We start from the raw sequence: 20,515 nt of genomic DNA, 5'->3' as shown, positions 1-20,515 counted from the left end.
AGTATATTCAGTTTTTGAAAATTAAATATTAAATACAATGAGAAAATGTTTAAAATGTTTTACAATAATTTTTAATTAATTAATATAATTAATTATATTTATTTAATTATTTATTACTATTAATATTTATTTACTATTTAAGACATAGCCCTGATTTTTTTGATGAACTGGCTCTAAAACCATATAAAAGTGTATGAAACTCAAAAACAACAACAACAAAAAAAGTATTATCCCCATTTTTAAATTCACAGATAATGACATTAGGACAAAATGCCCCTGGTTTCCATTTCAGAAGTCTTGTCACAAAGTCTTTAAAATTCCTTCTCCAAAGGGCAAAGGTCATGCCAGGTATAGCACAGCTATAACACTAAACAAAAACATACCAAAAACACCATGGTATTACTATAGATTTATGGACACAGCTTACTTATTTTATATTTCGAAACACAGCAGTACCATGGTATGTATGTATTTAGTTATTAATTTACATACTACTAATATTTTTAGCAACAGCAGCAGTAGTAAATATTGGTAGGCCTATTTGCCACGCAAATACATTCATACCAGCATTATCAGTAATGGTATTATTGGATACAAAACTTTTCTGTAAGTCCACTTAAGAAGTACCATGTTAATACCTAGGTATTAACAAGCTTGTTGTAATTCCACTTCGTGGCGTTCAATACTTATCATTCAGTAAGCATTAAAGTATCACTGTATTACAGTCTCACAGCGTCAGTACATTTTGTTACAGACTGTAGAGGAACAACTTGAAGCCAGCAGCACTTGGCTTGAAAGTGTCTTTATGATTCTATAGAGTTCAAGGTTGTTGCGGCGCTTCCGGTGACGTCATCGCGCACCGACCGACGTCCATAATGGACTTGCAGCTGTTCTCTGACAAACAATAACAAGAGCAGCGAGCGAACGACGGCGGCGGCTTCCGTGTCTGTAATCGCGCTGATTTTGAGCCTGTGAGGCGTCTCGACTCTGACATTCCCGGCGAGGAAACTCTGGCCTCCGCTGCCTCCTCGTCCGACTCGGAAACCGGCGGAGCTTCGCCGCCCCCGCGGAAGAAAAGCCGAGGCTCGGCGGCGGAGGGAGCAGGAGAGAGCGGGGCGTCTGCTGCCGGGATCACGGGCCTCTCTGCGGCGTCTCTCCCAACCCCCAACCAGCACTCGGCCATCCGTCCCAATAACAGCTCGCAGTCGCGCAGAGCCGCCACTGTAAACGCTTTTTATAACATGCAGGCCAACGGGACAGGCGGACAGGAGCCAGAGCCGCAGCTGTCCTGCAGGAACGGAGAGTCCTCGTCCTCCGCCGCGGGAGCTGTGCACTCCAACGGGCTGCTGTCCTCCGCTAATAACGGGCTGCCGTCCACCGAGAGCCCGGCGTCAGACACCAGCATGAAGAAGAAGAAACGACTGTCCCAGAGCGACGAGGATGTGATCAGGCTCATTGGACAACATCTACACGGGTTAGGACTCAAGTAAGTGAAGCTTTATCGCGTTGTCGTCGGGTTATTATTGGATTGGTCAGATGAGATGAAGCCATGATGCTGTCAGTGCGGCTTTCGCGATAGTGTCAGCGGTGTGTTTGTGCTTTCACGGCGGTGACAGTTGTGTTTTTCGAACGTGTCACTGATGTTTTTATGTTTTAACGGTTATGGCACCCGTGTTTTTGTCCTGTCACGATGGTGTCGGTAGTGTTCTTGTAACATGTCCGTGCTATTGTTGTCATAACAGTGGCAGTGGTGTTTTGTTGTCATGATGGTGTTTTTGGACCATGTCCGTGGTGTTACTGTTTTTTAATAACCGTGTCAGTGGTTTTTCTGTGCTTTCATGATCTTGTCATTATTGTTTTGTTATATTTTCTTGGATTTCAGTGGTGTTTTTGTGCTTTCACGACGGTGTCAGTAGTGTTCTTGTAACATGTCAGTGCCATTATTGTTTTCATAACATTATTAGTAGAGTTTTTGTTGTGATGATGGTGTCAGTAGAGTTTTTGAACCAAGTCAGTGGTGGTTTTTTTTTAGCAGCAGTGTCAGTGGTGTCTTTGTGTTGTCATGATGTGTCATTACTATTTTCTTAGATTCCAGTGGTGTTTTTGTGCTTTCACCACGGTGTCACTAGTGTTCTTGTAACATGTCAGTGCTGTTATTGTTTTCATAACATTGTCAGTAGAGTTTTCGAACCATGTCAGTGGCGTTGTTTTTTTTAGCAACAGTGTCAGTCCTGTTCTTGTGTTGTCATGATGGTGTCAGTGGAGTTTTGTAATATGCCAGTAGATTTGTTTTAGATTTCAGTGGTGTTTTTATGCTTTCATGATGGTGTCAGTAGTGTTTTTGTACTATGTCAGTGGTGTTATTGTTTTTTTTAATAACAGTGTCAGTGGTGTTATTGTATGTTCACGGTGGTGTCAGTGGTGTTTTTGTGCTTTCATAATTGTGCTATTAATATTTTGTAACATGTTAGTGGAATTTTTTTTTTTTTTTTTTTTTTAGGTTTCAGTGTTTTTGTCTTTTCATGATGGTGTCAGTAGTGTTCTTGTAGCATGTCAGTGCTGTTATTGTTTTCATAACCAGCAGGGCTTTTGTGCTTTCGTGTCAGTGGTGTTATTGTGTTTTAATAACCGTGTTAGTAGTGTTATTTTATTTTCATGGCGTTGTCAGTGGTCTTTCTGTGCTTTCATGATCTATTTTGTAACATTTTCTTAGATTTCAGTGGTGTTTTTGTGCTTTCATGACGGTGTCAGTAGTGTTCTTGTAACGTCAGTGTTGTTCTTGTTTTCATAACAGTGTCAGTAGAGTTTTTGTGTTGTGATGATTGTGTCAGTAGAGTTTTTTTAACAATGTCAATGGTGTTATTGTTTTTTAACAACAGTGGCAGTGGTGTTTTTGTGCTTTCAAGATCATGTCAGTGCAGTTTTTGTCATTTATATATATATATATATATATTATTGGTTTTCATTGGTGTTTTGTGCTTTTATGAAGATGTCAGTCGACTTTTGTCTTGTTATTTTCATAATCATGTCAGTTGTGTTTCTGTGCTTTAGTGACCGTGTCCGTGGTATTTTGGAACATGTTGGTGGACATTTTAGTTTTGAGTGGTGTTTTTGAGTTTTTACGACCATGTCAGTGGAGTTTTTGTTTTTCATTATGTGTCAGTATTGTTTCTGTAACATGTCAGTGCTGGTATTCTTTTCATAATGGCTTTAGTGGTATTTTGGAACATGTTGTGGATTTTGTTTGTTTTCAGTGGTACTTTCATGGCATTGTCAGTTTTTGTGTTTTTATGACAGTGTCAGTGGTGTTTTCTGCTTTAATAATAGTGTAATAATAGTGACTTCTATGATGTTGCAGCGGTATTTTTGTATTTTTATGCTATTGTTGCTCTAAACTGCAAGACACACTATTATGTAATATAATGTTTCTTTAGCAAATAGAGTATAATTTAACATTGCTGTAGAACTCAAAGACCTTCATATAACAAAAAGAAGAAAATAAAAAAAAGTTGCAAAAACACCTATATTTGTGTTTATGCATATCTAGTGTATTAGGGACAGTCGTGGCCTAATGGTTAGAGAGTCAAACTTGTAACCCAAAGGTTATATATTCGAGTCTCAGTATGTCTTGCCTAGCATAAACTTTGCTGTTGTCTTTTGGCATAGAAAAGCAGGTAAATTGGTGCTCTGCATGGTTTATAGCGAGTTGATTAGGAGTAGTGTTCCTTTCTAGGAAATGACACGTTCTGGAGTTTATATGTTAATTATTGTGTTCATGAATCAAACACTGACTTCTTGTTGCTAGGAGATTGGTGCTGTGTGAGTCTGCAGGAGTAAAGTCTGAATCAATTCTCTAATCCTGAGGCGATCTTGTGAAAGGAGTATTAATCCACCTCACAGTATTCATTAACATCTTTCTTTTTTCTTGTTTCAGTCAAACTGTGGACCTGTTGATGCAGGAGTCAGGCTGTAGACTTGAGCATCCTGCTGCTACCAAGTTCAGGAATCATGTGATGGAGGGAGAGTGGGAAAAGGTGCGTCTTCATGTAGCCAGTCAAGGAAATATCTTAACAATACAGAAGGGAAAAAACAGTTTGTGGCATGCAGATGGGAGACAACTGGAAAGCTTTGTTTACTCTCGACACAATGAAAGGAATTTTTTAAGCACTGTAGAGGTACCATGGTACAGTGACCACAGATTTTAATAGTGTTACTGAGTGACTGACACACATATGTGTCCCAAAGCATAGAACTAACTTAGTTTAAAGAATGGCGTGGTGTTACTCTGATGCATATCTGAATAAAAAGCATGATGGCTGTTGTCATAATGATGTCAACCTTTATTCGTCTCCGTAATCATCCATATTTTTAATCACTAAATTTTAAGCATACAAGTTGTTTCTTGTCATTAACAACGACACCTTTTTATAGTATACATGCTGTAGCTGAGACATGATGCATAATTATAGATTATGACCTGCATATGCAGCTGTCTCATAATTTAACAACAGGCTTCAGTGGCCAGTGAATAAGAAACAGTCTTCAGCTAAATTATTAAAGCAATAGTTCACCCAAAAATGACAGTTTTCTGAAAATGTACTCACCCTCTGGCTATCCAAAATGTAGATGAATTTGTTTCTTCATTGGAAGAGATTTGAAGAAATATAGCTTTACATCACTTGCTCACCAATGGATCCTCAGTAAATGGGTGCCGTCAGAAAGTCCAAACAGCTGATGAAAACATCCTAATAATCCAAAAGTAATCCACACCGCTCCAGTCCATCAAATGAAGAAAAAGATGCATGTTCGTAAAAAAACTAATCTGTCATTAAAGGAGAAGTCCACTTCCAAGATAAAGATTCACATATAATGTACTCGCCCCCTTGTTATCCAAGATGTTCGTGTCTTTCTTTCTTCAGTTGTTAAGAAATTGTTTTTTTTCTCCATATAATGGACTGATATGGTGCCCTGATTTTGAACTTCAAACGATCCCAAATGCGGTTGTAAACAATCCCAGGCCAGGGAAGAATGGTCTTATCTAGCGAAACGTATTTTCGTTAAAAAAAATACAATTTAAATAATTTTTCATCTCAAACGCTCGTCTTGTCTTGCTCTCCCTGAACTCTGTGTATTCTGACTCAAGTTAGGGTATGTCCAAAAGCTCTGATCATATTTTCTTCCTCAACTTCAAAAATAAATTCAAAATCATCCTACATCACTACAGAAGTACCGACCCAGTCTTTGCAAAGTGAACATGCAAAAAAGATCAAACACCCTTAACAAAAAAGGTAAAACAGCGATATAGGATGATTTTGAAGTTGAGGGAGAACATGAGAGTTTCAACATACCCTAACTGTCATGAACCGGAGCAAAAACAGTTCAGGCAGGGTAAGACAAGACGAGCGTTTGACATTATAAAGTATATAAATTGTATTATTTCTATGAAAATAACCGATCGTTACGCTAGATAAGACCGTTCTTTCTCGGCTGTTTACAACTGCATTTGGGATCGTTTGAAACTGCTTTAAACTGCATTTTGGAAGTTCAAAATCAAGGCACCATATCAGTCCATTATATGGAGAAAAATGCTGAAATGTTTTCCTCAAGAAACACTATTTCTTTATGACTGAAGAAAGAAAGACATGAACATCTTGGATGACAAGGGGGTAAGTACATTATATGTGAATCTTTGTTTTGGAAGTGGACTTCTGCTTTAAGATGTTCTAGCTTTAAACTGTCGCTTTTGTCCAAAATATCCATAATCCACAATAACACTTTCTTCACTGAAAAAGTCTTCTGGTCTGAATCAGGAGAGAAATATGCACAGATCAAGCCAAAACAGCTCAGTGGGTGGATTGTGACAAGAGCAAGTGTTATTGTAGTTTATGGACTCTGATTTGGCCATTTTTTGGACTCTTATTTAAACCAAGAGATGGTTTGAAGTTCAAAAAACGTCATAATGATGGATTTGTTTATGACAAACATGCAGCTTTTTGCTTCACAAGATGTTAACTGATGGACTGGAATGGTGTGGATTACTTGTGGATTATTGTGATGTTTTTATCAGCTGTTTGGACTCTCATTCTGATGGCACCCATTCACATCCATTGGTGAGCAAGTGATGTAATGCTAAATAAAGAAACAAACTCATCTATATCTTAGATTGTCTGAGGATGAGTATATTTTCAGCAAATTGTCATTTTTGAGTTACATATTCTGTTAAAACAGTTGTTAACAGAAGTGGAACCAGAATCATTAAACCACTTTTGATTCCCATCAGTATTTAGTAGGATTACACCTTATGGGCGTTTCTAAACTTTGCCCATTTTGTATGTAATGGTCATATGGGTCACAAGCCAAACAAACAAGGCAAGGGTTTGTCAACTTGTAAAAACTAAGTTAATCTGTCTGTGGTTTCTAACAGGCTGAGAGTGACCTCAACGAGCTGAAAGCACTGATGCATTCACCCAGCGCTGTGGTGGTAAGAGTTCAAAGTCCTCTGAACATCTCCACCATCCGTTTTATGAACATGCTGATTGATTTTCTCCTGTGTTGTTCAGCGGATGAAGTTCCTGCTCCTGCAGCAGAAGTATCTGGAGTATCTGGAGGACGGGAAGGTTCTAGAAGCACTGCAGGTGCTCAGAGCCGAACTCACACCCCTGAAGTACAACACTGAGCGCATCCACGTCCTCAGCGGGTATCATACCTCACTCCTATTTTGGTTGCATTAGGACAATGATGTCAGTTCCTCATTTTATTTCTATGACATTTTAGGTGTCCTATCATGAGAAAGAAACTTTACTCTGACCTTTGAAAGAAATGCTGCCTGTATGCTCCTACTCCTGTTATGGAGGCTGCAGATAGCGAAAAAAGCTTTTTAAAGCCCTCCAAAGAATTGGGTACTGGTAGAACTTTTACTAAAATAGTACAAGTATATGTCTGTTTGTATGTTGTTTTTTTGTTACAGTTTCTTTTAAGGTGAGGTTGTTACAGTGTCATAAGTACTGAGTAATATTAATTAGCTACGTGTATTTTCCATATGGTTAAGATTAGGGTTTGGTTTAGGGTTAGTATCTTGTAATTATGCATCATTTTCTGTTATTACTATAATAAGTTCATGTAACGTAACTACATCATCATCTAAGGTTACTTTTTTAGGTTGCTTGCCAAAAGCAGCAAAGCTCTGTTTCTCATTTTACTTGTAAAAGAGTGTTCACACATTTTTAAAGTCAAGATGAAATCAAAATTAAATCAAAACCAAAGTTCCTCTGTCTTTCTGAAATCAAGTCCCAACCTACTTTTGTTCTGTTTCTTTTGGAAGTATGTCATCTGTTGCAAAAGGTGATGTCGTGTTGACTTTAAAGGCACAGCAGCAAAAAATGGCCCATTTATTTTCAAGAGTCAAGCAGGTCATAAAACTTAATAATCCTGCACTGAGGTTTAAAATCAGTCACAATTATTATTAACTAAAAGAGCACAATATGAAAACACTTTCATTACGTGCAGTTAAAAGAACTTTTAAAATGATTTTGGTTCAGCCAGTTGTAGCAAATATTTCTCATTTTTGTTTACTTAGTACTTGTATAAACATTTGAATTATTTAAAAAGTAATAATAAAAATTTAAATGACTAAAACAAATGAAAATTAAGTAATTGTGACTTTTTATCTCACAATTCTGACTTATTTTGTCAGATTGTGAGATATAAAATTGTGAGATATAAACTTGCAATTCTGAAAAGTCAATTTTTTTTAGCTCACATTTCTGACTTTTTTTTTATTTACATTTGTAAGTTTATATCTTGCCATTTTGAATTTATGTCTCGAATTGTGAGATAAAGTCACAGTTATTTTTTTTTTTATTCAGTGGTGGAAACATGCTGCCATAGAAAACAGAAAATATATTTTAAAAAATATAATTCAAAATATTAAAAAGTATCATAGGATATTAATTATACCAAAATAACACTTTCTCAGTGAGAATAGTAGGAGGGTGTAATCATGATATGATTAATATGATTTGCAGAATGTTAATGCAGATTGAGAATTTAAACTTTCTGTGTCCCACGTGTCATCTCATCTAATGAACACTTTAATTTATGCTCCACAGTGACTAACAAATGAGGCATACGACTTTAATTGAAGTTTAATAGCTCTGTGGCTCCAGCCTTGTTTTGTCAGTGTGTAGAAAGGATTCAGATTTTGCGATCCACTGTGCAGTCGAAGGCCTGTTGTTGATGATGCTGTCTGTTTGTGTTTCTGCTGTAGGTACCTGATGTGCAGTCATCCCGATGACCTGCGTGCTAAAGCTGAGTGGGAAGGGAAAGGGACGGCGTCACGATCCAAACTCCTCGACAAGCTGCAGAGTGAGTTCACATAAACGCATACGGTTCAGTCCTGTCGTCCTGCTGTGATCATAAAGAAATATGCTTGTGTGGTAATTTAAGGGAAATATTATTAAATGGTTAAAGGAGACTTTCAGAAATATTCTGTGATCAAGCTTAGACACTTGATCATATTATTTTATTTGTTAATGATTTGATTAGAAAGAACATAAACATGTTTCCTATTAGGAATGAAACAAAAAGCTGAAGCAGGATGTTGAGGTTAATTTTGAATGTTGCTATCTTACTGTAATTTGAGCAAACAGGATGTTTTAACAACTAATTCCACAAAGCATCACAGAATTGATCAGATTCACTGCTAAACCTTACTGATGTTTGTGCTGTTAATGTCACTTCCTGGAGGATGATGTCATTCAGGAACTATTGTTAGTTAGAGGGATATTGTAAAAGACATGCAATACTGGGGAAACCTGTTCTCAGTCGAAAATGACAGACCTTTTAAAAATTGCATGCCAATCTCCTATATATATATATTATACACAAACATTTTATTTTTTAAATCACAGATTTTGTATTTATTTTTTTTAACTGATTGATGACAGGCCTTATTGATCTAAGATTATATATCTTAATTTTTTAGTTTAAAAAAAGCAACATTTCCATATTGTTTTGTTAATATTCACTAAAGGCCTATGATCAGTTCGTTACAAAAAAAAAATACAAAATCTGTGTTAATAAAAAGAAAACTTAATTAATAGTCCAATATTTGGTAATAATTTTGTAGGCTGATTTTTGGGTGGGAACATAACAAATGCAACAAAATGGTGTCATAAAGTACAAAAAGTATTTTGTGAACAAAGGCTATAGGTTTTAATTCAATTCGATAACATTAACATTAACTAGCATTTTCTGGAAAAAGGAAATCCTCTCTGGGTCACAATTATTTTAATACAATATGTCCATGTCAGTGTTTTGCTTAAAACATTTCAATGGACTACTTGCACTAAGCCTCGTGACATACTTCCGTTTTGAAATCGTAGGGCTCAGTTATTTCCGGTTATGTACATTTTCAATGCGCTGTAATCATGTAGTTGACTTAAACGTCTATTAAAATGAGATTTCGCAGGATGATTTCCAATTCGCAAATTTTCAGAGACAGGAGAAAACATATTCTGATAATTATTGCGTATATAATTATCCAAACTCAACGGAATGTGAAGTTTTAATCCAACATAAACCGATCTGAGAAAGCGATGGCTAGTAATCATAGATGATTGTTCACCACAGGGTGCCAGTGATCTATAGTGGCCTAATCGCAATGCTGCAGTTTGTGAGATCTGATGAATAAGATCATAATGATCCTTTATTTATCTGTATTAAATATGTTAGTCACTATTCTGTGTCATATTCTGTCATCATTTCACTGCATGTAGTCTAATGCCAAAATATGAGTATTCAATCGTCGCACTGTCAGCGTGTTACTGTTAAAAATTATTTTAAGGTTTAACATCGTTAAATAAGGCAGTTACCGCACATTCATTCAGCCATTTTAAACAATGGAATAAGCAGTATGGGCTCGGAATAAGAGCGCCAAGGCACACAAACAAATTAGCCATGGTTCTACTACAAATAAAAGCAAAAAATGCAATTAAAGTTAAACCATATAACAACAAATTCATCAGGTATGAATTATGATCAGTAAAAGAAAAATGCTGTCCATGAGAATGCGGCAGATTAGTGGGGAAATGTATTTATTTATTATTCAGAATGCACATACCGAAGGGAAATATATTTATAGTAACCTTTCAGCAGGTTCAATATGATTCATTTTAACGCAGACAATATGATTAATTGGTTTTTTTTAAAGAAATGCCAGCCCTAAAATGTAGTAATAATCTGCGTCCTCATGAGAAACTGTCTGTATGTAGGTGCGCTGAACGCTAACCGGAAACTCCCGAGCCCTAACAAGTAGAACGCGGAAGTAGCTGTGCAAGTAGTCCATTAATAATGAAAATAAAAATGAAAAAAAGTATTACAGTCAACCCACTGAACAGTAAGATTTTTAATGTTTCTTTAAAGAAGTCTCTTCTGCTCACCAAGCCGGCATTTAATTGATCTAAAATACAACAAAAGCAGTAATATTGTGAAATATTTTTACTCTTCAAAATAACTGCTTTCTATTTGAATATATTTTAAAATGCAATTTATTCCTGTGATTTCAACTGTGAATTTTTAGCATCATTACTAAAGTCTTCAGTGTCATATGATCCTTCAGAAATCATTCTAATATGCTGTTTTGCCATTTAATAAATATTTATTGTTATTATTATTATTATTATTATTTATATTTAAAACAGTTGAGTACTTTTTTCAGGATTTTTTAAATAGAAAGATCCAAAGATCAGCATTTATCTGAAATAAACAGATTTTGTAACATTTATACACTATACCATTTAAAAGCTTGAAATCTGTATAATTTTAGAAATGAATGCTTTTATTTAGCAATGATGCTTTAAATTTAAAGTAATGATAAAGACATGTTGTTACAAAAGATTTCTATTTCAGATAGTTCTGAACTTTCTGTTCATCAAAGAAACTTGAAAACTTTATACTTGGGTGTTTTCAACAACAACAACAATAATAGTAATAATAATAATATCATTATATGTTTAGCAGCTCCTAGCAGCAAATCAGAATATCAGAATGATTTCTGAAGGATCAGTGACTGGAGTAATGATGCTAAAAATTCAGCTTTGCAATCACAGGAAAAAAATTACATTTTAAAATCTATTCAAATAGAAAACAGTTATTTTAAATAGCAAAAATATTTGTTATCATATTATGTTAATATGTTTAATGTTTAATATGTATAATATGTTTTTGTTGTACTTTGGATCAAATAAATTCAGGCTTTGTGAGCAGAAGAGACTTCTGTTAAAAAAACATTAAAAATCACAAACTTTTGACTGGTAGTGTGTATCGTAAATTCCTATAACTTTTTTTTATATTAGAACACCATGACAAATGTCAACGATTGCTTTAATTGCTTAAGTTATTTTAATTAAATTATTTGAAATTCACTCCACTGTTTATTTAATTGTAATAAGACTGTATTTCTTTATTTTAATATAATTAATTACATTTAAGTGATAAGGAATAGCTGTGCTATATTGTGATTATATTAACAAGTTGATAGATACACAAAAAAATGTTTTATTTATTTAGCAAATTCATTAAGCTGCTAGAAGATCTAGTCCTTGACAAAACTTATTTAAAAAAAAAAAAAAAAAAACACTTTTTTTTTTTTTTTTTACATGCTTTTTTTTTTGATGACTTGATATATGATAAGGGTATGAACATGTACTGCACAGAACTAATTCTCAATCTGAGAATTATTATGTAAACATTATTATTCACTTTTATATTATTTCTGTTCACTCTTCCTCTCTTCATCCCTTCTTTTGTTTTCTTTTGTACAGTTTCATGTAATTCTTTTTTCAACTAGGGTTCGGGTCAGTTCTATTTCAGTTCAGCCAATTCAGGAGATGAATTGATTTCGGGTGGTAACCTAACGAACGTGACGGACCGGCGTAGTCTCAAGTGCAAGATGTGAATTTCACTTGATGTCCTGTGTTGGCTGAATTCAGATGAAACTGAGTCTAACCCTTTGCGACCTCTCTGCTCCATCTCTGTGTCTGTCTCTCATGTCTCTCATACAGCGTATCTGCCCCCGTCTGTGATGCTGCCGCCTCGTCGTCTGCAGACGCTGTTGCGTCAGGCAGTGGAGCTGCAGAGAGATCGCTGTCTCTACCACAACACCAAACTGGACAGTGGACTGGACAATGTGTCTCTGCTCATAGACCACGTGTGCAGCAGGTACAGTTTGTTGAATTTGTATTGTCAGTGTTTATGCAAATGATAAGAACAAGATCAGATGTGAGTTCTGTTCCAAACTCTAGTGAGTTGTTTTGCTGGCTACTAGTATTATTTTAATATTTGGTAACACTGTAGATTAGGGAGCACATATTCACTATTAACTAAGAGTTTTCCCTTCAATAAACTCCTAATTTGCTGCTTATTCATAGTAAATAAGGTAGTTGTTATGTTCAGGTATGGAGTAGGATTAAGGGATCTAGAATATGGTAATGGAGAATAAAGCATTAAAGGGGTCATCAGATGCAAAGTTCACTTTTACATGTTGTTTGAACATTAATGTGTGTTGGCAGTGTATGTACAAATCTACCCTATAATGATAAAAATACATGCAGTGGTTTTTAATTAATCTGTAAAAATAATATCCCCTTTTTCAAATCAAGCCATTCTCAGATTCCTGTCGGTGTGGCGTCACACAGACAGAGTCCGCTCCCACGATAGTTGATTGACATGAGCGTCTTACCTCAGACCCGCCCTAAATCAGCTGTAACAGTCCCACCGCCATTGTCCGACTGACAAGACAAGAATATCTCCGATTGAATGCGGCTAAAGTAAACAGGCTCGTCACTCCACAGAGAGAAGAGAGGGGCGGGGTGCGCAGAGCTCATTAACATTTAAAGCAACCTCGACCAGAACAAGATGATTTTTGCAGAGCTGATTTTGGCAAGGTAAAAAGGAGAATTTTTAACCAAAGTATATTATAGACTTTTCATTAAGACCCTAAAGAATCATATCAATTTGTGGAAAATGGGCATCCGATGACCCCTTTAATATGTGCTTTATAAGTACCAGTTAACATGTAGTATCCAAAATCCTAGTAATATGCATGGTAATATGCAAGTGGTTAATAGTGAATAGTGTTTCCTAATCTAAAGTGTTAACAAATATTTAAGTATTTATTTAATATTTTATGTTTTAAATTGTAGTTACAGTTTTAGTATATTGTCTCTAGTAAAAAAGTAATAGATTTAAAATGCATTTATTGTATACTAAGTATAGTTCAAGTCTGTTAACATATTTACTGACATATCGCTTGAGACTTACTGATATAAAAATTATAAAAAAAAAATTGTAATTAAACTTTATTTGGAGTACTACTTGCGCCCAATGCACATTTCTTAATATTAAGCCTAAAATATATTTTAATGTCACTATTGATGATCTTTAAATAATATCGTTCTTTAAATGCAAAATGTTTAGAGTGTACCTAAAGTACACTTGCAGTAGTTCCACTTTAGCACAATCAGATATACTTAAATATATCTTTGGCCGTAATCATGATATGGCTTATACTGATTTATTGAATTACAAAGCCAAACCAAACATGACAAGTGTGAACACACCCTTAGAGTGAAGTGTGGTGCTGTTTTCATTTACACGCATGCAATTTGGCGTCTCAAAACAGCTCAGTGAAGTAAATGCTGCTTCACATCTGCTTCTTGTCAGCAAGTGCTGTGCAAATGGGTTGCTTAGAGCATGCATTTGGGATCATTTAACAAGATTTTTAATGAGAAGCATTTATAAACTAGTTGCTGACAAAGGAGAAGCTTTAAGATGAAAAAAAAAAAAAAAAAAAAAAAAACGCTTAATTGTTTACCCTTTGAAAACTAAAAAGTCAAGATGTAAGTATTGGTCCTGTAATTTTACAGTTAAAATGCTATAAAATAATTATTTTAATTATTTTATATAATTATTTGTATTAAATACCTGATTAATTTTTTTCACAATAAAAACATAATTATTTTAGTCATATTAAATCCATTTAAAAAAGATTGTATGTTTTTACATTTTAGATGTATTGTTAGTTATGTGTTGAACATTAAAACGACTACTTCATTATGATCGTTGCAGCATCTGAGGAAATTTTGCATGCTCAAATTGTAGTTGTACCACAGCTTTATTAAAAGAGGTTTAAGTTAGTTCTTGTAAAGAGAATTCCCAAGGTTTTTTCCCCAAATTGTTCAGTGCTAAAAGTCTTCAGAGTAGTCATATTCAGCTATTTTCTATGCAGATGTGCTCCCCTACAGAATAACCTCAAATGAGTGAATATAGAATGACTCACCATTTGAGAGCAGAAAACACTGCATTTTTATTTTTTTATTTTTTTTTTGCTAGATTTTGATGCCCTATTTTATTTACTTGCCAGGTTTTTTATCATTCAAATTTGGCTGTGTGGTTAATAACACATTTTTCTGGGGTGTGACAAACTCAGAACACATATTTAATATGAGTATTATATTTAAAGTTTTACACGGATTTTAACTTGGCAACAGTGTATATCCCTCTAATACCAAAATTAGTGTGAAATTTCAGAGCAGTGGTCACTGCACCTGCAGCATCTGTATTTTTTTTTTCATATATATATATATATATAGGGCTGGGTATCGAGTTTGATACTTTTTAGTCACCAACCGAAATGCCTTGTTACTATCGAGTAATCTGAAAATCTCTGGTTGTTCGGTACCAAACTTCGATACCTAAGGGGTTAATCTCGTCAACGTCAGTGTGCCAGTAAGCCTGCAGCACCAGGTGTGTTCAACTAGAAGCGGCGCCATACAGATCCATTGGTGTTTGACATCCGTGAAAGCGATCCGAAAGCATAAGAAGCAGTCTGCTCTCTATAGCTCACTTGGTCCTGCGCAGAGCCGTGACAAAGTCGAACACACTTGCTAGTTTACACCGGTTACACTCATAGATGTGACTCAGGCTGTGGCGTCAAAGCATCACAACCCCCTTAGATGTAAGGTTTTTGTTTAAAAAATGAAAACCATCCTCATCCATACTGGCATTTCAGAAAAGATCTCTGTCCACACTACACGACCGAAAGTGTGCGTTATGTGATCATACATGCACACTGTAGCATGATGCTACATAAGACAGTAAATAAGATTTATATTCCGCTTTTACTCAAAACTCATTTTAAACCACCAGTGAGTGTTTGTAATAACTTCCATTCCAATGTGTGTTTAGGTCATGTAATGTTGTTGAAATATGTTATGTTCTTTGAGTCAGAACAGCGATTGCAGAAGAGAGAAGGCATATAATGTTATACATACTGGCAGACAGCGCTGGAAGGTGGTAGTGCTTGTCAGTAAATTAGTGGAAAATGAATAGAAATTATGATTCTGTCTGAGCTATGCATTTTAAAACGAACATGCACTAGTGTGAATGTAGCCTAACGTGTGAACTGAAAACTTTTTGAGCTTTATTAAAATTATTTTCACTGATTTATTGTGTTGGATATATTTTATTCCTTGGCTCAGGAGTCTTTGAATCTGTATAAACGTCAATAAGCTGGAAAAAAAATCTTGTTAAAATTGATTTAATAAAATTGGTATCGAAAAAAATATCGTTTAGGAACCAGTATCGAAGTCAAGGTATCAGTATCGGCATTGTTGTAGAAAATGCTTGAACGATACCCAACCCTACATATATGTGAGAATGTGTATTGTCGTTGTATTTGTCAGTATAGTCTAATATAGGTTCTTGTTCTTTAATGAATGCAAGTTCAAGTACAAGTTCAGCTCTAAAACGCATTGACTGTTATCTTCAGGAAACAGTTCCCCTGCTACACCCAGCAGATCTTGACAGAGCACTGCAATGAAGTCTGGTTCTGTAAATTCTCCAACGACGGCACCAAACTGGCCTCGGGATCCAAAGACACAACAGTCATTATATGGCAGGTTGACCCTGTGAGTGACCTTTCCCTCATTGCCATGCAATAACCGGTGCTAGGTAGATTACTGACAAATTGTAGTCTGTTAGTGATTCCAAATTACGTGACAAAAATAGTAATCAGTAGCGTAATCCATTACTCTACACATTTAAGGTAATGCAATCTGATTACTTTTAGATTACTCTTGTTTATCACATTAATTTTAATAGGATAATCTTGTACCATACTGATTGAATGTACCATTTATGAATAATTTATTGCTATTGTGTAAATAATATGTAATCAGTAATTTCGCTCATGATCCCAGAGTCTGATGGTCTGTGGTGTTTTGACAGGACACTCACCAGCTCAAGCAGCTGAAGACTTTGGAGGGTCATGCCTATGGGGTTTCCTATCTGGCCTGGAGCCCCGATGACACGTATCTGATAGCGTGCGGCCCGGACGACTGCTCCGAGCTCTGGCTGTGGAACGTTCAGGTGAGGGTCTGGCCCGCTTGGACACTGCTGACCCGCAGTCAGCGCTCAGATTCTTTCCACCGGCTCGTCTCGCGTTTAATTCGCCACTCTGTTTATCCAGACAGGGGAACTGAGAACCAAAATGAGCCAGTCCCATGAGGACAGCCTGACCAGCGTGGCCTGGAATCCAGACGGCAAGCGTTTCGTTACCGGAGGTCAGAGAGGCCAGTTCTACCAGTGTGTAAGTGCCGCTGTACAGTTACAGAGTTCTCGCATATAATTGGGTGAATCTCGTTAACAAATGAGATAGGTCATATTTCAACAAAAAAGTAAGAAGTCATAATGTATTAACTAACATGAACAAACAATGAACAGTACATTTATTACACTGTTTATTAATCTTTGTTAATGTTAGCTAATAAAAATACAGTTGTTCATTGTTAGTTCATGTTAGTTCACAGTTCATTAACTCAACTCGACTTTTGTTTTAATAATGCATTAGTAATTGTTGAAATGAATTAACTTAGATTAATAAATGCTGTAGAAGTATTGTTCGTTCTTAGTTCGTTAACTAATGTCTTTAGCTAATGAACCTTATTGTGAAGTGTTACCCATTTTTTTTTATCCACAGTTCTGCACAATATACTCTTTTCCAAGAAAAAAATGTCTTCCTAATTATTGATCAAACAAACAATTATTATAATTTTTATTAAAACCAGCTTGCATTAAATTCAGTGAAACCACTAAGTGAAATTACTTAGATTTTACTTAGAAAAAGGTGAAATTTCTGTGCATTAAAGAATCTTAATTATCTTTAATTATCTAAAGTATGCTTAATTGTCATTAAAAATGTCAAAATTCATTACAAATGAAATCTGAATAAATAATAAATATTGAAATAAATAATTCTCTCTCTCTCTCTCTCTCTATATATATATATATATATATATATATATATATATAATATAGTTTAAAATATACAGAAAAATATACTATGCTGTTCAAAAGTTTTTTTTGTGATGTTTCTAAAAGGAAGGTTTTTAAAAAAAAAAAAAAAAAAAACAGTTGTGCTGCCAAATATTTTTTGGAACCTGTGATTCTTATTTTCAGGATTCTTTGAATAACATAAGTAGTTAAAAACAACACCATTTATTTAAAATATAAATATTTTCTAACAATGTAAATCTGTGCTATCACGTTTTATTAATTTAACACATCCTTGGTGAATAAAATTATTAATTTCTTTCAGAAAACTGACCCCAAACTTTTGAACAGTAGTGTATATTCTTAGAAAACCTTTCTATTTTAAATAAACGCTGTTCTTTTTAACCTTTTCTTGATCAAAGAATCCTGAAAAAAGTATCACAGGTTCCAAAAAAAAATTATTAAGCAGTACAACTGTTTTTCATATTAAAATGATTTCTGAAGGATCATGTGACACTGAAGACTGCAGTAACAGCTGATGAAAATTCGCTTTGCATCACAGGAATAAATTATATTTTAAAATATATTAAAATAAAAACCATTATTTTATATTGTAATAACAGTTTGCAATATTACTGTTTTTTTCTGTATTTTCGATCAAATAAATGCAGCCTTGATGAGCATAAGAGACTTCTTTAAAAAAACATTATAATTCTTAGTAATCCCAAACTTTTGAGCAGCAGTGTATTTGAGTAACAATACAGTAAAAGCATAAATATCATGAAATTTTATTATATTTTAAAGTAACCATTTTCTATGTGAATATATATTAAAATATAATGTATTTCTGTGATGCAAAGCTGCATTTTCAGCATCATTACTCCGGTCTTCAATCACATGATATTAGAAATCATTCTAATATGCTGATTTGCTGTTCAAGCAACATTTCTTATCGTTATCAGTGTTGAAAACATTTATTTTCTTTGAATATAAAGTTTGAAATAAACAGAATTTTTTTTGAGCTAGAAATCCTTTGTAACATTATAAATGTCTTTACTGTCACTTTTGATCAATTTAAAGCGTACTTGGTGAATAGAAGTATTAATTTATTTAAAAAGAAATCTTACTGACCCCAAACTTTTTAACTTTTGTATGCGTGTATATTTTTTGCAGTGACATATGAAATCTTGACAGACATGTGGAGATTCACCCATTAAGAAGTATGGTGCATTGTAATGCACACATTGATAAGTGATGGTGAATGATGGTGTGTTAATGTTATTGATCAGGATCTGGACGGAAACCTGCTGGACTCGTGGGAGGGTGTTCGTGTTCAGTGTCTGTGGTGTCTGAGTGACGGTAGGACAGTGCTGGCCTCTGATACACACCAGCGCATACGTGGATACAACTTTGAAGATCTGACTGACAGGAACATGTATGTTGACTGCAGTATCATTCATAGATCCTGTTATGGCTTTTCTGAAAGTGGCTGTATGAATTATGTGGATGTGTTTGGTTGTCATCTCTCACAGAGTTCAAGAGGACCACCCTATAATGTCCTTCACCGTGTCAAAGAATGGACGATTAGCTCTGTTAAATGTCGCAACTCAGGTGAGTGTGAAAACACGGCTGGACGAACTGTTTTCAGTTCTTTGTTTTGAACTCAGGTGTTTCATAATGCGAAGGGTTTGTTTTGTACTAATGCCAGCCTTACCGATTTGTTATGCAAATCTGAACTTATGGTGTGATTCCATAAAGTTCTAAATTAAAGGTGTGTTCATGCCATGTCAGAATCACCATAATTATGATTTCAACTCATAAGTGCTGACATCCTCACAGAACTCATAATTGCAACTTGTAAACTTGTTCTCACTTGTACCACTGCAACATCATACAGAAACACTCGAAACTGCACTGGCTTCAGCAGTACAATGTAGTTAAGTAGTTACAGTGGTGGCCAAAATAATTAGAAGACTAGTATTTTCACCAGCCAAAAAATGGTTCAGTTCAAGTCAGTTTTTTCTATCTTTTGCTTTAGTGTATCAGTAGGAAATATCAGTATACATTTCCAAATGTTTATTTTGCCATTAAATGTAATAGTCCAGTGAGATCTGACAACAGCCAGTGCTCCACACAGAGACATGATCTCATCGTCATCCAGTCATCATGGAATGACATGAAGAAACAGAACAAACTGAGACTGACCAAATCCAGAAGAACTGTGGCAATGTCTCCAAGATGCTTCAAAAAACCTACCTGCAAAGCTACAGTACTGTTAAAAGTTTTAGGCACTTGTGTAAAAATGCTGTAAAATGAGGATGCTGTCAAAAATAATGTCATAAATAGATTCCATTTATCAATTAACTTCTTTTAACTAAATGAATCAACATTTGTTATGACTGTTCTTTGCATCAAAGGGGCTTTTGCCCTAGGTGCACTTGCACACAGTTTTTCAAGTAGCTATGCGGGTAGGTCTCTTAAAGTATCTTGGAGACGTTGCCACAGTTCTTCTGGATTTAGTCTGTCTCATTTTGCTTCTGTTTGTTTACATCATTTCAGACAGACCGGATAATGATCTCTGGCAGATCTCTATGTGGAGCACTGGCTGCTGTCAGACTCCTTGTGCAAACAAACGTTTCTCTGGATTATTACAACTAATGGCAAAATGAATGTTTGGAAATGTAAATTGATGTTTGCTACTGGCAGCAAAAAACTTTTTTTTTAGCTGGGGAAAATACTAGTGCTCTAATCATTTTGGCCACCACTATATTTTGTCACTATTGTTAAAGTCCCCATGAAATCAAAATTAAAGTTTTTTGGCTTTTGGTATGAATATGTTAACCTTAAGGTTATCTATAAGCTAGTGTGCTCCAAAACACTGACAAAATTCGCGTTTACAAAATATGAGCATTCAAAACTTAGTCTCTCACTTCCACCAATATGAATCAGCGATTTTGATGACATCACCCCACACTTCAGCTTCTCATCAAACTTTCTGTCCAGTCAAATGCTCTCTGGAGTCCAAAGCGTCCCGCCCCCTACACTATAAATAGACACTGAAGCTGGGGCTGAGATCGGTCACTTGTTCACAGCGTTAGCATTTTCTGTACGGTGAATGGCATGTAGTGCACAATGGAGGCGACAGGGAACGATTCAGACAGTGTAAATATGCTTTTGATTGGGG

General features: G+C 35.2%; 1 protein-coding gene across 3 annotated transcripts in view; it reads left to right on the top strand.

The window, feature by feature from the left end:
• Positions 1-241: 241 nt before the first annotated feature.
• wdr26a (WD repeat domain 26a) overlaps positions 242-20,515 on the top strand; it is a 28,134-nt gene continuing 7,860 nt past the window's right edge. For all 3 annotated transcript variants that reach the window (XR_007829401.1, XM_051131379.1, XM_051131378.1), the window contains exons 1-11: positions 242-1,486; positions 3,935-4,034; positions 6,425-6,481; positions 6,561-6,697; positions 8,267-8,364; positions 12,063-12,219; positions 15,830-15,968; positions 16,288-16,428; positions 16,529-16,648; positions 18,621-18,766; positions 18,864-18,942. Coding sequence is in view for 2 of the 3 variants with exons in the window: in XM_051131379.1 (XP_050987336.1) it covers positions 1,242-1,486; positions 3,935-4,034; positions 6,425-6,481; positions 6,561-6,697; positions 8,267-8,364; positions 12,063-12,219; positions 15,830-15,968; positions 16,288-16,428; positions 16,529-16,648; positions 18,621-18,766; positions 18,864-18,942 (1,419 nt within the window). In the remaining variant the exon portion in view is untranslated. The remainder of the gene's footprint in view (positions 1,487-3,934; positions 4,035-6,424; positions 6,482-6,560; positions 6,698-8,266; positions 8,365-12,062; positions 12,220-15,829; positions 15,969-16,287; positions 16,429-16,528; positions 16,649-18,620; positions 18,767-18,863; positions 18,943-20,515) is intronic.

The sequence above is a fragment of the Labeo rohita genome, chromosome 16, assembly GCF_022985175.1.
Source record: "Labeo rohita strain BAU-BD-2019 chromosome 16, IGBB_LRoh.1.0, whole genome shotgun sequence".
NCBI lineage: Eukaryota > Metazoa > Chordata > Actinopteri > Cypriniformes > Cyprinidae > Labeo > Labeo rohita.
Note: the sequence above shows the minus strand (reverse complement) of the source record. Positions and strands in the feature narration are given on the sequence as shown.